The following is a 19,029-nucleotide window of genomic DNA, read 5'->3' on the forward strand; positions in this document are numbered from 1 at the left end:
GGAAGAGGGTAAGATGCCTAGGCTGACATACGTTTGGATCAGGAAAAGAGACATTTTGAAATTCATGAGTATGCCATTGTCAAATGGGAATTTTTTCTATAGTAAACATTTCAAGCAATGGATCGTTTTACCACTGAGCTTGGACTATGGGAACTGCTCAGAAGCTTTGTGGGAAGCTGCAAAGGTGCCCTGCTTTCTTGTTCCCCAGGTTTCACAAGGAGGAAGCCTAAGAGAAATGTTTTTGTTCAGTCCGATTTTCCACATGGTTCATGTCTTTCTGAGTCCTTTCCATAAAAAAGAAACTAGTATATGCAGACCGAGTACCTCAGCACAAGCTCCCATTTGTGGAGCTGGATTCTAGCCTGTAGATTCTGTCATTCCTGTTTCATTCATGAAGAGACTCTGAGACTCAATAAATTGCCCCAACTTGCACAGCTGGAAAGAAATGGAACCAGAGCAAGCTAAGGTCAATGTGGCGCTGAAACCCATTCCGTCTCCATCAGGCGGCTTCCAAGAAAGATGTTCCAGATCGTTTGAGAAGCCCTCTGGTCCGACTTGCACAGTAATGTGCTGTCCTGCCCCTGAGGCAGTTCCCGAATCCCAGGTTTTAGGGGAGGAACTTGGAGAGCAGTGGACTCATCCCCTCAGGGGCAGTTCTGTGTGTCACTGTGACTCAGCAAGTCTTGGCCCTCTGAGACTGTGTCCTCATCTCCAAAGTAGTGTTGGACTAAATGGGTGGTTCTCAAACATGTTGGTCTCAGGACCCCTTTACACTCTTAAAAACTAAGGACCCAAAGAGCTTTTGTTTCTATGAAACTATGACAGAAGCTTACTATTTACCGATGAAAAAAATTAAGCCTGAGAAACTTCTGAAGATGATTTTCCCAAAATGAAAGGAAATGTAGTGAGATTGCTGTCAGGCAGTTGCGTCTGAGGAGGTCTCCCTACATACTAGAAGAAACCTCAACCCGGGCCCAGGGAGGGTTCTTGACTCTGAACCAGAAAGAATTCTTGAGCAGATGGGACTAGTGCAGGTAAGGAAGGAATTCATTAGAGTGAGAGGAGCAGCAAATGGAAGCTGCTTTGCAGGCAGCAGAGACCAAGGCAAAATAGGGAGGAAAGGGAAGCCATTGACCTCTTGCTCGGCATAGGGCGAATCCCTTGCCAACTCCTGAAGCCAGAGCACTGGATGGTGTGAGATTCTGTTCTGGGAACTTCCACGTCCCTACTGTCTGCAGTAAAACAGGGAGAGAGAAGAACAGAAAGCTGAATGAAATAGTGAAGTGACAAAGACAGTTACCACCTGAGGTGGAGGTTGGCAAATTCTTGTCTTTACCATGGAGAAGAGTTCACAGACAAGTGCGATCTGCTTATGCTACACCAAAGTTCAATACAGACAGGACACACTCAGATGAAGTGTGGCGACCTCAGGAGGCGCACATAAGAGTTTAGGGTTTGGGATTTTTAGGGCCTTTGGGTAGGGGTCAGCAAAGGGCATGATGTGTACAGGTGATTCATAATTCTTTTGAAGTTTTGTCTTTAAGAATAGGGTTGTTTAGGTGACTGTGTTGGTCTGGATCTCGGCATTCTTTATCCACATAGGTTCATTTACACTTTGGAGGTCTATCTCTTGTCCTGGTTACAAAGTTACTTAATTGATTAACGGGCTGGAAGTACAGGAAAAACAGCATATAGCTTAAGTTAAACAAACGGCCTTTTTCACAGGCTAAGTAGATTGCACAATGACATGACCCTTGTTCCATGTCCTTGCCCTACCTTAAGATGAGTGGCATTTGGCAAATCTAATGTCTGCCTTAATGCAGCTGAAGACAGCTGGATTCTCCAACCTGTCTCTACATTTGATCTTTTCCGTACCACATGTTACATACACTCACAAAAACTCCACTGTACAGCCGTGAGTAAATGACAGTGAAAAAGGCAAATCATGCCTGAGTAGTACTGTGGAAATAGTTTTGTCCCCAGTTCCTCTTGAAAGGGTCTCAGGACCACATTTTGAAAATTGTTACAGTAAGAATCACCTGGGATTCCTGATAAAATGTTCATCTCCTGGCCTATTCCAGATTTGTGGTATCAGAATTCATACTTAATAAGCTTTCTTGCACACTGGAGTTTGGGGACTTGGTTGGGAGAGCTCCAAGATGCCTGGCAGCCTGGTTCATCCAAAATTACTGAAACACCTGTTTTGGCAGAGCTGGGATTAATACCCAGGGCTCAGAGCAGTGGCTCTGGCCTATCTGGCTTGCCTTGCTTAGCATTTCACCATCTCCTCAGTCACTTCTTTCCGGAAGCACTGAGGGCAGCCAGGCACCTTGCTTATAGCTTTAAAATAAAGTCTGGCCTTGCATACTGCTATTTCTGCATCCAGTAAAAGAAGGAATGAAGCAAAGGACCCGTAAGACAGGGAGCTCTCCTCCCCTGAGGGGGATGTTCCGTGCTCACCTGACCCCACCTGAACAGCCCTCCAGTGAGTCAGACACAGTCCTTGAACACCGTGCCAGGCAACAGGACTTTAAAAAGAAAAGAAAAACTGCACCTTCAGGGAACTAAGGCTTGACAGGTACAAAACAGGTACATGTGGAAGCAGCTCAAGGAAAATAACAGATTGATAAAAAGGATGCTTCTAGTGAAGAAAACCTAGTATAGAAAAATATTTACAGGATAAAGTAGATGGTGATAACATTAAAAAATTTCAGGGTAAGACTTCATTGCATAAAAGATACTGTGATTTCACACCCCACTTCCAATAGGAAAGAACTGCTATAGTGGGACGTTTGCTAACATGGTAGTTGTAACCCTTAAAACTTACGTTACAGAGTCACCTGTGTTACTGGTATGACGGGAAATAGGTGAGCATTTACTATGGGCAAGGTAATGTGAAGCATTCACAGAAAAACAAAAAATCCTAAAATGGAGGAGCTGAGCGTCATTCCCGGACATCTGTCGGGGCGGCAGGGTTGTGGGTCAAGGTGCCTTGAGAAAGCCAAGTGGGAGATGGTGCCAGGGCCCCGGGCGCGCGGTTCACCGTCTCCGCGCCTGCAGCTCTCCAGCAGGTAAGGAGCTCGAGGAGCCACCTCCGAGCCCGGGTCCCGCAACCAAGCGCAGTCGCTGCCTGCTCTCGGCGCGCCTTCGTCGCCCAGCCCGGGTCGCGGCCAGCTCCTGCACTTCCTGGCCCCGGGACGGGGGCATGCATCCCAGGAGAAACAGCCTCGGTCCCCGCCCGGGCCGGGCCACACCGCACAAACCCCACAGCCTCCCAGCGCAGGGGAAGGAACGACCGGCCCTCGGGCAGGGCGGGCCCGTGCCCCTGTGCGCCGGAGGACGCGCCCGCGGGGCCCAGAAGAGCGGAGTGCTATGCCGGGACGGGGGTCTGGGGGGCCGTGGGGGGCCGTGGACCCGCCCAGGGCGCCCCGCCCACTCAGAGGCAATGCCATCGATGTGCTCGGCGCTCTCCTGAGCCGGCCCTCGGGAGTGGGCGGGCCTGTTTGCCTCAGGTGGTCTAACAGGCGCGGGAGAGGACCAATGGCGTGGCCACATGGCTCCGCTCCCTCCTTCCAATTGGCTGGCGTTGGAAAGCCGCGGACGCTGCCAGTGCTGTGGGAGAATTGCCGCGGTACTCAGCTGTGGCTGCCGCGCGGTTCGCTCTCCGGTCTTCGGCTCCCTTCGCTTCTACGCTCTCCGCCGCCGCCATGGCCCAGTGAGTGACCGCCCGCGCGGCCCGGGAACTTCCCGTGGGCCAAGGAGGGCGGGGCCGCCCCCGACGTTGCCTCGGCCAGGGGTCGCCTGAGCGCGGCCTCGTGGCGCCCGGAGCCGCGGACCTGCAGGGTCCCAGCCCCTCGGGCGCAGGCCACGGACCTCGAGCCAGCCTCGCAGCCGCACCTGCCCCGCGGACCCAGTCCCCCTGCCCCCGGCGGCGCCCAGGCTCCGGGCGGTTCCCAGTCGCTGTAAAGGGCCGGGCGGGGACAGGCGTGGCCGACGGAAGCCGGGCCCCCCCCGAGCGAAGGCTGCACGCCGGGCCGCTCGGTCTGCAGCGCTCCTCCCGCGGCGGGAGACGGGGACGCCTGGGCTAAGGCGTCACCAGACCGAGAGCCCGGGAGGTTACGTACGGTGTATGCCCTCCTATGGGCACGTTTCGTTGACCTCAAGAGAACTTGACGTCCCTTAAAATGGCAGAGTGGAAGGGTGGCCTGTCTGTAGTTTGATAGAGGGCTGCTTGCCTGGGTTCTGAAGTGTGCAAGGGAGTAGGGAGTACACAGAAAAAGGTAAGACAAATTATTCATAGCAAAAGCTGGAAAACTCTGGGTCCCTGAGTTGGAAGGGATTAAATGGAACTGACATATTATTCTTTGTTCCTCTCCCGGTCTTTTAGAGCTGATATTGCACTGATTGGACTGGCTGTCATGGGCCAGAACTTAATTTTGAACATGAATGACCACGGCTTTGTGGTAAGTCCCAAGGACAGTCTTCTAGCGTTTCTGGGTGTGCATTCGCCGCACAGTGCACCCGTGATGGTTCCCTGACTTCGAAGAGCCCATATAACCTGCAGCATACTTCCCTTAAGCATACAGCTTAAGACATTTTTGCAAAGGAGGGAGAAGCACCACTCCGCCTGGGGGTGTGGGAGGGTCGGCTCCACGATTTTCTGAGCAAGAAGAGTCCTGCTAAATGTTTCTGTCAGTTCTGTGAGGTTTGCAGCCTGAACAGACCCGTCAGTCTCTTCAGGTGGGGAAGTCTTGCTGGGTGTCTAGAGCTCTAACTGTATTACCTAATGAGATTTTAAACTGGTTTAGATACCAGAATATGTGCTCAGTGATAAAAAGTATCAGTCTCGAGCCTGCTGGTTCCTAGATTTGATTCTGAGTTCTAATCAGCTAGTGACAGACCTGAGCTTGATAAGCAGTGGGCCGCTCACTTCCTTTTATTCATTCTCTGCCATTTCAGGCTACTAAATTGACTTTACAGTGATAGGCCAGCGCTTGGGCAGGGAAAAGGCAAGGGCCAACCTCCCCCAAACCTTGGGCTTAATAGACATTTCATTGTTACTTGGTTCACAGTCTGAAAGTCTAGTGTGTATGTCCTCGATCTCCTGATCAGCCCTTTGTCCTTCTAGGTCTGTGCTTTTAATAGGACAGTCTCCAAAGTTGATGATTTCTTGGCCAATGAAGCAAAGGGAACCAAAGTGGTTGGTGCTCACTCCTTGGAGGAGATGGTGTCCAAGCTGAAGAAGCCGCGACGGATCATACTGCTTGTGAAGGCTGGTCAAGCTGTTGATGATTTCATTGAAAAATTGGTGAGGCCAGCTCTGCTCCCAGCTGCTACGGGTGTACAGAACTTCCCTGGTTTCTTCTTTTAGCTATTTCATTTCTTTTTACTTAAGAGATTTTTTTCCCCTTCAGTTTTTGCATAGGAACTGCTTAGTTCTGACAAAATAATGGCTTAAAAGGTCTCAGTGTTGGTTAACTTAATTGGCACTAGTTAAGTAACTGTGCTGGGTGGTAATCATTCCTTACATATAAAATTTTGAGGACACTAAGACATTTAAATAAGAATTCGTTAACAAGAGTAGAAACAGTAGTAATTTTAGTGGGTTCCATCTCTGATACTAAGAAAAACCAGTTTTGATTATGTGTTATTGATGTTTAGTGCTAGTGACTGATAAACCATAATGTCTAAATTTAGAAATAGATTTCATTTTTGTCAGTACTCCTGTAAAGCAACAATACTCAAATTGTATAATTTAGTATACAAGAGAAGAGATCCCCTTAGGGAATCCTGAGAGCTACACATGGGGTCCTTATTTTTATAATGAACTGCTTGTTGGCTTGCGCAGGTTGTCTGTTCTCTCCTGGAGTTTTTCCTACCAGAGGCCTGATACCACTCACCCCCTGGGGTGGCTGTGGGAGAGGAGGAGCTGAGTGGGACAACAGCTTTTCCCCAAGGATTGTGCCCAGCACAAGTTTTCAAAGCACTGTTGCCATCAGCTGTTTTGGGGATGCCTGCAGGGCCCCTTCCCTTAACATGCCTCTGGGGAAAGATCTGGGTGCATTAACTCTCAAGGATCTTTATCCAGTTAGCGACAACCTCATTGCCAGTGCCTGGCGGCCTTGGTGCTCTTCCCTCCAACCGGCCAACCAAAAACCCACCATGTGGATATAGGGGAACTGGTGGAAATAATGGATGTAGATACCCAAAAAACAATTCTACAATAACAGCTCTGAAAAAAACAAGGCATTATTAGCATCTTGGAAGAAATGTGTGAGAAATGAGTGACAGTGAACAAAGGCAAGGGGTGAAGAGTGGGGATGTTTCTACACGGAGGGGAATTTGTAACCAGTAGGCTACCAGTTTAAAAAAAAGTGACCTAGAAAGGAAGAACATGGTGATAAAGAAAGGACATGCCAAGCTTTTGTGTATCAAGAGGCCAAGCTGCCCGTGATTAGCTGTGGACAGGATGGACTGAAAAATGGTCACATATTCTTCAGCATAGGAAACTTAAATAGTGCTAACTGGAGCCTGTGGGGAGATTGAATAATAATGAACCCAGTCTGGTTGGTGTATCATAGGAAGATATTCTTGTTCAAGGCCTGGTCTCTTCCAGCTGTCTCTACACGGTGATCACATCATCCATTCATACACTAACCATTTGATCCATAGTTATTGGACCCCTATTCTTGACAGAGATTTTATAGGAAGTGATTCAGTTTTTTAGAGCTGAGTCTACTTCTAGTGTTTGGGCATATAACCCAGCTGGGCGGTACACATCAGGAACGCAGAATTCTCTAAGTAGGTTGGTTGGTTGTAAAAGCTCAGAATAGTTAAAGGGCATCATTACCTCTGTTGTGGAGAGTTCTAACTAGGTTTGCTAGCCCTAAGCTTTTAAATAGGGTCTAGCTCTAGCCACAGACAGGATTACTGAACATTGGATAATACATGCTTTTCGGCTGGGTTTCTTTGGAATAAATTCTTGTTCATTTTAATTTGTCAAGGTACGTTTAAATTTTGTCTTTGATTTCTTTGGCCCACGTTAATGCTAGTGTCTGGGTACAGGTACCATTGTTGGACACTGGTGACATCATCATTGATGGAGGAAATTCTGAATACAGGGACACCACAGTAAGTATTCCAGAGTCCAGATTCTTCTAGGTCCTGAGAACATGCTAGAGAAAAGTAGGTTCTCCTGTGGTGCTGACTCGGGGCTTGGTAACCGCTGCAGCAGCTGTCAGCCTTTGTTTGTGCTAAGACATACTTGATGGACAAGGTTCTCATCAGTTACCCATGTAACTCGAGAGTGACTGCTGCTGAGATACAGCAGAAGCTTACAGCTGGGAGTCTGTGCCCCTTTTCCTTCCTCCCCGCCCACCTGTGAGAGGGCAGTGTGTGACGCTGTGAGAGCTGCTGCCCTAAAGGTCTCATCAGCTGGGAGAAGCCCCTGTACTTTGAAGGGCTGAACGGCAGTGAGCCATGCTCACATTAAACCAACTCTTAGTAAAATGAGAATGTATTGCTTTATTATTTCCCTTTGAAGGCAGGGCAACTACATTAAACTCCGGTGGGTTTTTTATTTTGTTTTTAACTCCCAAACTGAGGGGATGGCTTTTCTTGAATGATGAAGTTATTCTTGGATCCTTGGGTCATTTCATGTCCCTGTGGGATTTCCATACCTGTCTTATACCCTGTCTCAGTTATTGGGAGAAACTTAACGGCAGCACAGTGAAATTATTTTTCTCTCCTGTAGAGACGATGTCGAGACCTGAAGGCCAAGGGGATCCTGTTTGTGGGGAGTGGAGTGAGTGGTGGAGAGGAAGGGGCCCGGTATGGCCCATCACTTATGCCAGGAGGGAACAAAGAAGCTTGGTGAGTACAAAGCACCAGCCCCGTTTCAGCCCAAGGGACCCCAGCTTTGAGAATGAGTGAGCGCCCTTGAGCGTTGGCTGTAGGAGATGCTGGGATGACTTATCTGTATGTTTTGCTGCCTTGACACAGTATACGTGCATATTGTCTTCTGCCTTTTTTCTTCCATATTCCCTCCAGTATTGAGTTCTAAGTAGGCTTCAAGGGTTCAGAGGCGTTAAGGAAGTTGTTCAGATAACTCAAGACTTAGAAGAAAGGTCTGCCTCTTTAACTGAGGTGTGGTCCTAAAATAACTCTTTATTTCATAATTGTGAGTAAGGCAAACTGACTGGGCTTTTCTTGTCCCTGGGAATGAGGTAGAAATTTTTATTTCACTTGGGAAAAAAGCAGGTTTTACGCTCTTCACTGTGCTGCGTATAAGAGGAAGGGGAGGCACTTTGGTGACAGAAGGGATGCAGAAGACAAAGCGTGGAGCTGACAAGCAGGGCAGAGAATCAGAATGGAAGGAGGCAAGTGACTAAGTGGATGTGACGTAGGCGGAGGGAGACCCCACAGCTGAGCCTGCGAAGGAAAGAAAGCCAGAGGCAGGCACAGAGAGAAAGGAGAAGAGCAGGAAGGAGCCTCTCGAGGAAGATGTGGAGAGGCAGCATTCTTCCCTGAATGAGTTTGATGTCCGGATATTCTAGAATTATACTGAGCGATCAAATATTTCTTAAAAATAATTTAAAAAAAACCAAAGGAGCGATCAAACATAAGCCCCTAGGGTGAAAGGTTTATTGGGGAAGAAGACTATTCTTTGAATTACCTTCCTGATGAATAAGTCTGGGGATCCTTTCAATATATTAGCCCTAGAAGTAGAGGCCTTCCTGCTTCTCAAAAGCTGGGAAGTACCGATGCTGGGGTACCAGCCCATGGGCTGGGCTGTGAGAAGCGCAGACCCTCCGTGCGTGGTGTTTGGGGCACAGAGGCCTCCGCCCCTCATGGGCCCACTTGTCCCACACTAGTCCGGCAGAAGGAAAACGGCACTTGGGGGAATACTCCACGGAAGTTGTGCTTGAAAGCTGCAGGCTGAGCTGTCCTGGCCTCCAACTCCTAAGCGTTAACTTTGCTGTCCTGGCCTCCAACTCCTAAGCGTTAACTTTGCAGCCCTGTCATATTTTGTATCTTCACCAAAAATCTGTTGTGAAGATGCTTTTCTTGGCCAATCATGAGAAGAGTAAGGCATCAGCCTCCCAAGCCCAGCTTTGTCTCTTGGGTCAGAGTGCAGCTCCGACTGGTGCCCTCGGAGGCTCAGCGCATTCCTTACTGTACTGCGGGCAGAACATCCACCTCTCATTAAGAGAAAAAGTGGGCGGGGGTGGGAGTCCTTGAGCATTGAACTGAGCTCCCAGCTCTTCTCTCAGTGGCTAAACTGCATGGTTCCCTCCCACAGGCCCCACATCAAGGCAATCTTCCAAGGCATTGCTGCACGTGTGGGAACCGGAGAACCCTGCTGTGACTGGGCAAGTCTGGGGCTGCGCTTTAGTCTGGCTGGCAGCAGGGTGTAGACATGATGGAGGACATGGGGCAAGGCTGTGCTGGTCCCGGTGGTTTGCTCTGTGCCACGGCCTCTCCATCTTTAAGTCACTAGCACACCTGGTGTCTGCAGTGCATGCCTATTTTTACATGTCCTTGTGTCTTAGTACTCATAGCCCTGAGATTGATCATAAAAGCAGCTCTCCCCAGTTCATCTAAAAGATGGATTCCTTAAAAAGGAAGAGGAAAGATGAGGTGAAGTTAAGGTTTTGTAGCCATGTTACTTCATGGCTAAAGAAAATGCCAGAATCAAAAGTGAGGTTGGCTGACTGGGTGGAAGGAAGAGGACTGAATGGCTGTTGCCATGTCAGATGTTCTGGCCAGGGATGTGGAAACCCCTTTTCCCGTAGCTTGGGCTTTAGGCATCTGCTTGAGCTGAGTAAGCTGCTGCCTTTTGCCTTCACCGTGAAGGAGATCTCGGCTCCTTCGCACACGCCTCCCCGTCCTGTGTCCATGCTGCTGTTAGACTAAGTGTTCTCCCTTCCTGGGGCCTCAGTCTGGACCGCGAATGGAGGTGCCTGAGGTGGGAGACCTGCGCTGTGGTTCTGGCTCCACCAGCTGTGTGACACTGGGCAGGGCGCCAGAAAACCACGAGGGCTTCAGTTTGCCCGTCTGTGAAATACAGGGACTGGGACCAGAGGACCTCTGAGCTCCCTAGCTTCTAACCCCCTTAAACTTTATGTCAGCGCTTCCTTAAGCTACTTTAATTATATTGGCTTCATTTCTATGAGATAAGAGGCAGAGATGAAGTGAGGAATGAGGCATGTGAGGAGGGAGAAAGGTTCCCTCGCAGGCCTGATAGTGCTGGTGACAAGCAGCAGCAGCCAAGCTGGGCCTCGTGTTTTGACTGGTGTCGCTGAGTTCAGTGGGAATCTGCTTGGGGTGGAGAGGCTGGTGCTGTGGTGTTTTCCTCATTAATGTGAAGGACAGGAGAGAACTTTGATGCCTCGACAGTAAGTTACTGCAGTAAAAGTGCAGGACAGTAACTTCTTTTTAGATCCACTTAGGACAGAATCACAAGGAAAAGCAGCACTTGCTTTTACCTATCATGAGCAAGTTGGGGGTTGACTTCCCACAGCCTCAAGGCTTAGCCTCAGCTTATTGAAAAAACTGGTATAGGTGCTAAAGCAGGCACCCTATAGTTCATTTTTGAAATTACAGGAAGGATGGGGTGAAGTAAGATGTTATTAGCTGTGTTACTTCACGGCCAAATAAAGTGTCAAAATCAGAAGGGGTGGGTCAGCGTGGAGACACAGACGAAGGAGGCCCCTGAGGTCGACACCAGGAGTGGAGGCCCAAGGGCACCTGTGGGAGAGTGGCTGCCCCTGCCACCCAGACACCCCCGGGTCAGCACACCCGTCACAGAGAGGGACGCAGAGCCTGATGTCCTCGGACACTGACTGCTGTCACTTACTGTCTTCCGAATCCTTGCCCACTAAGCAGTTTTCAGAAAATTTGGCATCCCAAATAGCTTGTTCACAGGGACAGACTGTGTTGGTTGGACTAACCACTTGTAGCCACTAAGTTCCATGGTTAAATCTACCTCCATAAACTTGGGAACTGGTGTACTGATTTTATACACTTGTCAGCTGTATTATAAGTCAGTGTCTTGTCAACTGTAAAACCCTGGCAAGAACACATTTCTGGGCTTCAGGGTCGTGGGCCAGACTGGGTTCTCAGGTTCTTTTACCTCTCAGTAGCCATTAGAAGCAACTGTGATATCTTTTTGTATTTTTTAAAGCATAGGTGATTTAATTAGCCAGCTTATTGTAACCATCAGTTGCTAGAAAAGTGGTAACTTCAGGAAAAGGAAGACTTTTACTTGTGGGTGAGGAGTGGGGAGTTGGGAAAGAATGGACAATGTGGGCTAAAGGACTTAGAATTGGGGAATTTTAAGAAATCTTTAGAGAAATGAATTTAGAGTTAGTTTAAAATAACATTGGGCTGGATTGAAGCTTGTGTTGAATTATTATAGAGTGACTCTTATTTTTAAAATACTACAAACATTTGTTTTTGTTACTTTTAGATGGGGAGGGAGCCTTGCCCAAGAGCTTGATGCGGGCCTTGTGGGTGTATTGGCCGCCTCTCTGAAGGCCTCTTGGGGCTTGTGGTTCCAACAGGTGGGAGACGAGGGGGCAGGCCACTTTGTGAAGATGGTGCACAATGGGATAGAGTACGGTGACATGCAGCTCATCTGTGAGGCCTACCACCTGATGAAGGACGTTCTGGGCATGGAGCACGATGAAATGGCAAAGGTGAGCCCCAGGCCCTTCCCCGGCCACAGAGGGCAATTACTGCTCCCACGAGGGATTTGCTACCGACCGTAAATCCTTCCTCACTCTTCTTCCCTCACTCGTCCTGGTGGCCCAGATAGACTCAGCCTGATTCAAGGGAAGCTATCCGTATAGGACTATAAAATACGATAGTCACTAAGTCAGAAGTTCCTGGTGGCACTAGTCCCACTGCTGAGTGACCCTTGTGTGTGAGGCGCTGTGTCTCTTCATGTGCTTTATCTACTTTGGTCCTCCTGGGGTCCCCTGTTGGGGTGCAGGGAAGCTTCCTTTTTTGACCCAGTTGGGACTGGCCTTTTGACAGTGAATCAAACAAGTTTACTGATGTGGGGAAACAAGCATTTCCTCCAGCAGGTGATTACGGAGACATTCAGATGTAAGCACAGCTGAAGACATTGACAGTGAGCACTGTGTACACACCGCCTGGTCTCTGCCACGGACATTTGCTAACTCGCCCTGCTGAGTGTGTGTCCGTCCGTCTGTGGGTTTGATCTTTAATGCTCCTCAAGTCAGCGGCGGACGGCAGCACTCCTCTCTCACTGCTTCAGCATTGTTAACTAGGAGCGTTTACCGTAAGCGTGGTTCTGCTGCTGAGCGTTCTAGTCCTCTTTCCTATCAGCTGGAATTTCTAGTTTCAGTTATTTCAAGTGGACATGATTTAAAGACACTTACTTGAAAGGTACACACGGTGCAGAATCCTTCCAGATTTTTTATGTATTTTTATCCTAATGTTGAAATGTGTGTCATCCCCACTTTGTTTCACTGCCTTTATCATTTTCTCTAAAACAATACTTAGTTTTCATAGCAACAGAGCTTTTCCTTTTTGTGTTCATGTTTAATTGGTTTATGTAATGCTTAATGTATTCATTCAACAAACATAAGTGCTTTACTGTATGCTGGGCACTGTTCCAAGTGCTGGGGATATAAGTGAAAAAAACCCAAGTGTTTGCCCTCAGGGAGCCAGGAGACAGTTAGCAGTAATTAAATATATCATGTACAACTAGGTAGTGGTGACTGAAAAGTGAACTGGTCTAAGAGGTGGGTTAGATTGGGTGGTCAGGGAGGGCCTCTGAGGGGGTGACCGTGTACAGAGACCTAAGCAATGTGAGGAGTACTTGGCTCTGAGGAAGAGCGATTCTGTGATCAGAAAATCAGCCCGACCAGGTCGAAGTCTAAGTCTAACACAACTGACTCTTGGTTAGCATAGAACTCAACCGGTGGGAGCAGAGTGTTCACCAGGCATACCAGCGTCAGCCTCCAGTGCCGAGCAGGGTGTGAGCACGGGCTGCTGTCAGGACAAGGGATGGTCAGTTATAAGGGGGCTCCTGTGTGAGCCTTTTTCTTTCACTCTTTCTTCTTGCTGCACACAGGCCTTTGAGGAATGGAACAAGACAGAGCTAGACTCATTCCTGATTGAAATCACAGCCAATATTCTCAAGTTCCGAGATGCCGATGGCAAACACCTGCTGCCAAAGATCAGGGACAGTGCGGGGCAGAAGGGCACGGGGAAGTGGACTGCCATCTCAGCCCTGGAGTATGGGGTCCCTGTCACCCTCATTGGTAATGTTCTCGTTGACCCCCCTCCCTCGTGTTTTCTCTTGATGTCCTTCTGGAGTAGTGGTGTAGACTAACAGCTGAGGGCCAGGCCTTTGAAAGCATCCCTCCAACCCTGGTCAGCCCGCAGTGCCTGCTGCTCTTGCTGCCTGAGAAGCGCTTACGGTGTGAGAGGCCGAAACTGCTTTTAAATCTCTTTATTATCCTCTCAATAGTATGAGCTTAGAGATAAATTCAGAAGTTACTGTCTTATCCAGTCTGACCTTTGGGATAGTTTTAGCATCAGTGATTTAATTTGTAGTCAGTGACCTAGGATTTTTTAATGGGCAAGGGAACTGTAGTGTATTCTTTATACGGAAGTTCAGAGAGTATCTTAGGCTCTGTACTCAGCATTCATTGTTACTGTTTTGCTAAGGTGTTTTCCCCCCCAAATACTTAAGAAATAAAATATGGCCTACATTTCAAGCCCTTCATTATTATTTCCTAAGTCCCTTCCCCTTCCTTTTTTAGGAAAAAAACACCATTCTGAAGTCAGTGTTTTCTTCCCATCCATGTTTTTTCTCTTAAATGACCTAAGCCTCGAATTTAAGAAGATACAGAGAGAAGGAAATAAAAAGCAGAAGTAAACAGAGAACAATGGGATTGCCAAAACCACAAGTTGGCTCTTTAAGAATAAAATAGATATGCTACGGGCAAGATTGAAAAAGAATAAAAAAGGTGCCTCAAATGTTAAGGGAAGGCTAATCTTTGTTCCTGGCAGAATGGTTCCCCTCTTAAACACATTTTCCTGTTTGCTCTCTCAGACACAGGCTGCCCCCCCCCCCCTTGGGGTTTCCTCATTCATATGCCTCTCACTGTTCACAGTGAGCTGTGCGGCTGAAGACGGTAAGGCGGGCAGTAGCTGGTCAGTCCCGCTCTAGACAGAAGGAGGTGGGCTGCTTTTATGCTGACCAGAGTGCTGCCGCAGGTGGGCACGAGGGGACGACAATACCTGGAGCGGTTCATTCATTACCGACTCAAGTGTAAGGGTATTACAGCTTCAAAAAGAGTCGTCCTCTCTTGTTTTAGAAAATACCCTTTGTACCAGTTGAAGGCGCACTAGGCTTAGTCCCTGGATGGGCGCTGAATTAATGGGGAAGTGCGGCTTCCAGCGAACCCTTAGCTAACACTGGAGGTGTCGCCACGCCTGCCTCCTTGCGCCAGCTGTCTTACAGCGCTTCCGCCCACAGATGCGCAGTCACCGCGAGCGCTGCGGGAGCAGTGGGTGCTGGGCAGGAGGGAGGACGCCTGCGCTGGTGGGTTTCGAGTTGGGGGGGTGTTCCCCGGTGTATGGCTGGGTCCCTTTCCTCAAAGTCTTTTGCTAGTTCCTGGAGAGACTACCTTCATTAGTCTGGGGGAGGGATACAGTTAGAGCAATTTATTCTAATTATATAAATCATCAATTGAACAATTCTAAAGGGGATCATTTTTGTAGGTACTAAAATCATCTTAATTTTAAAACACTAAATGTAAGTGGTTTTTATTCAAAGGAAGTAAAATTGTGAAACTTTAATGTGATCACAGACAGACATACTGAAAACGGAACCAGAAGAATTAGAAAGTGGTTTTTTGAAAGGTTCCTTCCCACTGTGCTGGTTATTTCAAACAGCGAGCGGTGTTGCCGTTTTAGGGCTGAGTGCCCGTTACGGGGGCTGGTTGAGCAGCCCCCCAGCGCGCAGTGCTCAGCAAAGAGTCTGGGTGTCCTCCTGACAGCTCACCTTCTGATGCTGCGGCCCCCCACGCACACATGCACGCACTCACGCGTGCACACGCACTCACGCCTGCAATGCCCTGTGGCTGCGGGTCCCGCCACATCCAGTGGCCGCCTCTTACTCAGTAGTTGTTAGTAAGAGTAACAGCTCTGGGTTGGTCAGTGCTTCAGAAGGAAAAGATCTGAGGCGTTGGTGAGCACTTAAACATTAAAGTTTTCTCAGTTGAAATCGAAGTGTTACAGACCAGCACAGGAATTCTGAGTAGTGGTGGTTCTTAACTCTTTCTTTTTCCCTCAAAACGTCCTTTTGAATTGATCGTTGTGGTTGAATTATTTCTGCTGGAAGACCGACTTGGAGTCTGTCTAGTTGCCAGGTTAACTGTCTAGAGCTTTCATATAATTTTTTTCTGAGCCAGGTTAAACTCTGGGGCCTGATGTTGAGATTTTCTCTTTGTAAAATTGAAAATCCTCCTCATCCTCTCTGGCTTGCATGCTTTTTGCCCTTCATGTGTGCACTCTGGTAAGATGCTCCCCACCTCCCTGTGCAGGAGAAGCAGTCTTTGCTCGGTGTTTATCCTCTCTGAAGGATGAGAGGGTTCGAGCTGGCAAAAAGCTGAAGGGTCCTCAGAAGACCCAGTTTGAAGGTGATAAGAAGTCATTCCTGGAGGATATCCGGAAGGTGGGTGTCCCTGGCAGCATCCTCGTGTGTCCCTTGGGGGCAGTGGGAGTGGGGCTGTTGGGGGAGAACACAGTGGGGCCACAGGGTGGGGGGGAGCGACAGTCAGCTTTCCTGTCTGGTTGGCAGCCTGTCCCTGTATCACTGTCCCCTAGGAGCTGCTCTGGTGGGATAAGGCCGGGAAACGTAGTTACTGTGCTAATCACAACTCTGATAAGCCTTCACATTATTCTTTAGGCCCTCTATGCTTCCAAGATCATCTCTTATGCTCAAGGCTTTATGCTGCTCAGGCAGGCGGCCACTGAATTTGGCTGGACCCTCAACTACGGTGGCATTGCCTTGATGTGGAGGGGGGGCTGCATTATCAGAAGGTGAGCGGTGGGGTGCCCCCAGGCTGCTGTGCCGAGAGCCGGGGGGCCAGGGGCACCTGCGCCAGTGGTCCCTGTAGCTGCACTCAGGCCTCTCCCTGGAATGAGACGGGCTTACATGGTCATGCCTCACTTTTTTCCTGCACATCGGTAGCTGTAACTAGATTGTGTACACCTTTCAAGAGCAGTTCTGTGAGAGCTGTTGTGCCGTCCGGCCTTGCCTCTGGGGACAGGCCTTACCGCTGGCTTTGAGGGAGGAGGAGTGAAAGTTGGTGCCTCTCTAGGGAATATATCTGCCTCCCACTTATTTCCCCTGCTTTCTGCCAGGCACTCAGCCTGCTCCAGTTCAAAGGCACTGATTTCTTCCCTCTTGATTACTTCAGTGTATTTCTGGGAAAGATAAAGGATGCATTTGATCGAGACCCAAAACTTCAGAATCTCCTCCTAGATGATTTCTTTAAGTCAGCTGTTGAAAACTGCCAGGTATGCGGCCCAGGGCTGCGGGGTGGGGGTTCTGTTCTCGTGGGTTTTGCTCTGTGGGCATCTTCTTTTCATTTGCCAGCATTGATGGGAGTGGAACTCTGTTACTTGGGATGGAACTAGTTACCTTTCTGTGGGCTAACTGCTAGTCTTTGACTTTGTTCTTCCTGCTCAGGACTCCTGGAGGCGGGCAGTCAGTACTGGTGTCCAGGTGGGCATTCCCATGCCCTGCTTCACCACTGCTCTCTCCTTCTATGATGGGTACAGACACGAGATGCTACCAGCCAACTTACTCCAGGTGAGCTCTGAGAGTAGGCGGCAACCGTCAAGTGGCTGGTACCTGAGGCCCCTGTGCCTGCATACACCCTAACCAACCGAACTCCTTGTTTTCTAGGCGCAGCGGGATTACTTTGGGGCCCACACCTATGAACTCTTAGCCAAACCGGGACAGTTCATCCACACTAACTGGACAGGACACGGTGGCAGTGTGTCATCCTCTTCGTACAATGCCTGATCACACTCTTACCCACTGCGATTCCACAGACCGGGCCCTTCCGTTTGCCACACAGCACTGCTTACATGGCACTCTGCCCTACTTTCCCCTCAGATCTTTATAATAAACTGTTGTAAGACACCCCTCTAAAAAAGTCAAGCTGAGTCTATTTGTAAAGTGGTTCTGTGAGAACCGTCATGCCCCCTGACCTTGCTCCTTGGGGCTGGCCAGGAATTTAATCATGTGAGTGACGGCCTGACCCAGTTCCCTGGAGCGGTGTTTTCGTGGCCTCCGTGGATCAGGGAGGCGCAGGAAGTCTGCCCTGAGCGAGGCAGCAGCTCTGGTTGCATAGATGGGAAGGGCTTTTGTGGAATTTGATCAAACTGGAACTTCTGTATCATGCAGCTGAATTCCTCTTTCTTTACTTAATAAAAGCTACATTCTACTTATGCTTTTTTTCCAGACTCTTTTAAAATATTCTCACTTCAGCCACACTGTGCCATTATTCCTATTGGCAGAAAGATTTGCAACTGCTTTCATGACATTTGAATCACTCTGTTCCTTTTGGCCTTGTTAGTTCCTCTGTTTTCTTTAAGAGGGACTCCAGAATCATACAAGAAACCAAAGTTAGGGTAATGATAACTCCGGAGGGAAGGAGGGGAGACAGGTAGTGAGAGTAGAGGGGACTTCAGTGTACTGGTTGTTTTTTCCTTAGATGGGCAATGGGTATATGGATATTCATTGTAACATTCATTATGCCTTTTTGTGTGTCAAATATTTAGTAATAATGTTGGCGAATTCCATTTGAATGAGGGGCTCAGCTTGGTCTGGTGCATTTCCTTTTCCATGCCTGCCTGTCTGTCCCTAAGCCCGCCCAAGGATTTGGTGGGGCATTTTAGCAATCAGGCCTTTTCACTTTATCTTATTTACTTGAGAAAGAACCTGCTAGTGGTACGTTCTGATATTTTATGGCCTGGGGCCAGTGGAATTGTTTTACTCCGGCAGCTTAACTCCAGGAAGATTTCACTGGAATGCTTTAGAAAGGCGAAAGGGTGGCCTAAGAATAGAGCATCTGTGTACATGTTTTAACAGCTGGTGTCAATAATCTCACCTTTGACCTCTTGCAAAAGATGGGGGTCAAGTGGACTGACCGGGGAGACAGTCCTTTTCATTAAATGATCAGCTTTTTAAACTTTAAGCCTGTGCATGGATACTTGGGTAGATTTGGCCCCAGCCGCCCCCTCCTGCCCCCACTTATGAATTTAAGAGGTGCTGAGTCACCGCTCATGATTCAGAATTCTTTTGAAAGATTGTGAACCACTAAATGCTTTTTTTTCCCAAAGGGAGATCTACTGCCCCTTTGCTCGGAGGCAGACAGGTGCTTCTAGAATGGTCAGGGAATTCCTTTAAAGAGAAATAACAGAATTGGGTGACGAGATGTCAAAAGGAGCTAACGTGGAGCTGGGTAGTCCAGAAGAGTTTGAAATACAACTTCAGCTCCTGCCTACCGTTCAAGAAGCTATGAATGGGGCACTTTGGTTTCAAATCCAAGCCCCTCTGCTAACTAGCTGTATGACTTTGGGCAAATTACTTAGTATCTCTGGTCTCAGTTTTCTCATTTGTAGAAGAGGGACATTAGTCCCTGTCTCCCTAAGGCTACTTCCCTGAGGACTCAGCGAGCGCTCGGCCCCTAAGCACCTGCGCAAGTGGCGATGACTGTTGCCACCACGGGAGAGTGTGCCTCCCTGAAGCAGTGGGATTTCTGAGCTAGAAACCCAGTGTCACATCTCAGTGGCTGGCCGTGATGCTTTGCAAACCGGCCCTCTGAAGCTTCCTGGTGGGGCTCTTCTGTGTGTACACAGCAGGTGTGTAGGTCAAGACAAACATCTTAGAGGAGCCTGGCGAGCCGCTCAAACTGCATACAGTCTGGGGAGGGGAGGTGTTTTTTTAAAAGGCAGAATCTGATTTGAGCA

General features: G+C 48.7%; 1 protein-coding gene across 1 annotated transcript; it reads left to right on the forward strand.

Annotated features, from left to right (window-relative positions):
• Positions 1–3,490: 3,490 nt before the first annotated feature.
• Positions 3,491–17,505, forward strand: PGD (phosphogluconate dehydrogenase). Its single transcript, XM_017666294.3, has 13 exons — positions 3,491–3,715; positions 4,388–4,463; positions 5,129–5,308; positions 7,066–7,131; positions 7,754–7,872; positions 9,302–9,371; positions 11,565–11,699; positions 13,106–13,295; positions 15,588–15,718; positions 15,953–16,086; positions 16,467–16,566; positions 16,739–16,861; positions 16,958–17,505. The coding sequence occupies exons 1-13, from the start codon at positions 3,708–3,710 to the stop codon at positions 17,075–17,077; spliced, it is 1,452 nt and encodes a 483-aa protein (XP_017521783.3). The 5' UTR covers positions 3,491–3,707; the 3' UTR covers positions 17,078–17,505.
• The last annotated feature ends 1,524 nt before the right edge of the window (positions 17,506–19,029 follow it).

Source organism: Manis javanica, chromosome 4, assembly GCF_040802235.1.
Source record: "Manis javanica isolate MJ-LG chromosome 4, MJ_LKY, whole genome shotgun sequence".
In the NCBI taxonomy this organism is placed as follows: Eukaryota; Metazoa; Chordata; class Mammalia; order Pholidota; family Manidae; genus Manis; species Manis javanica.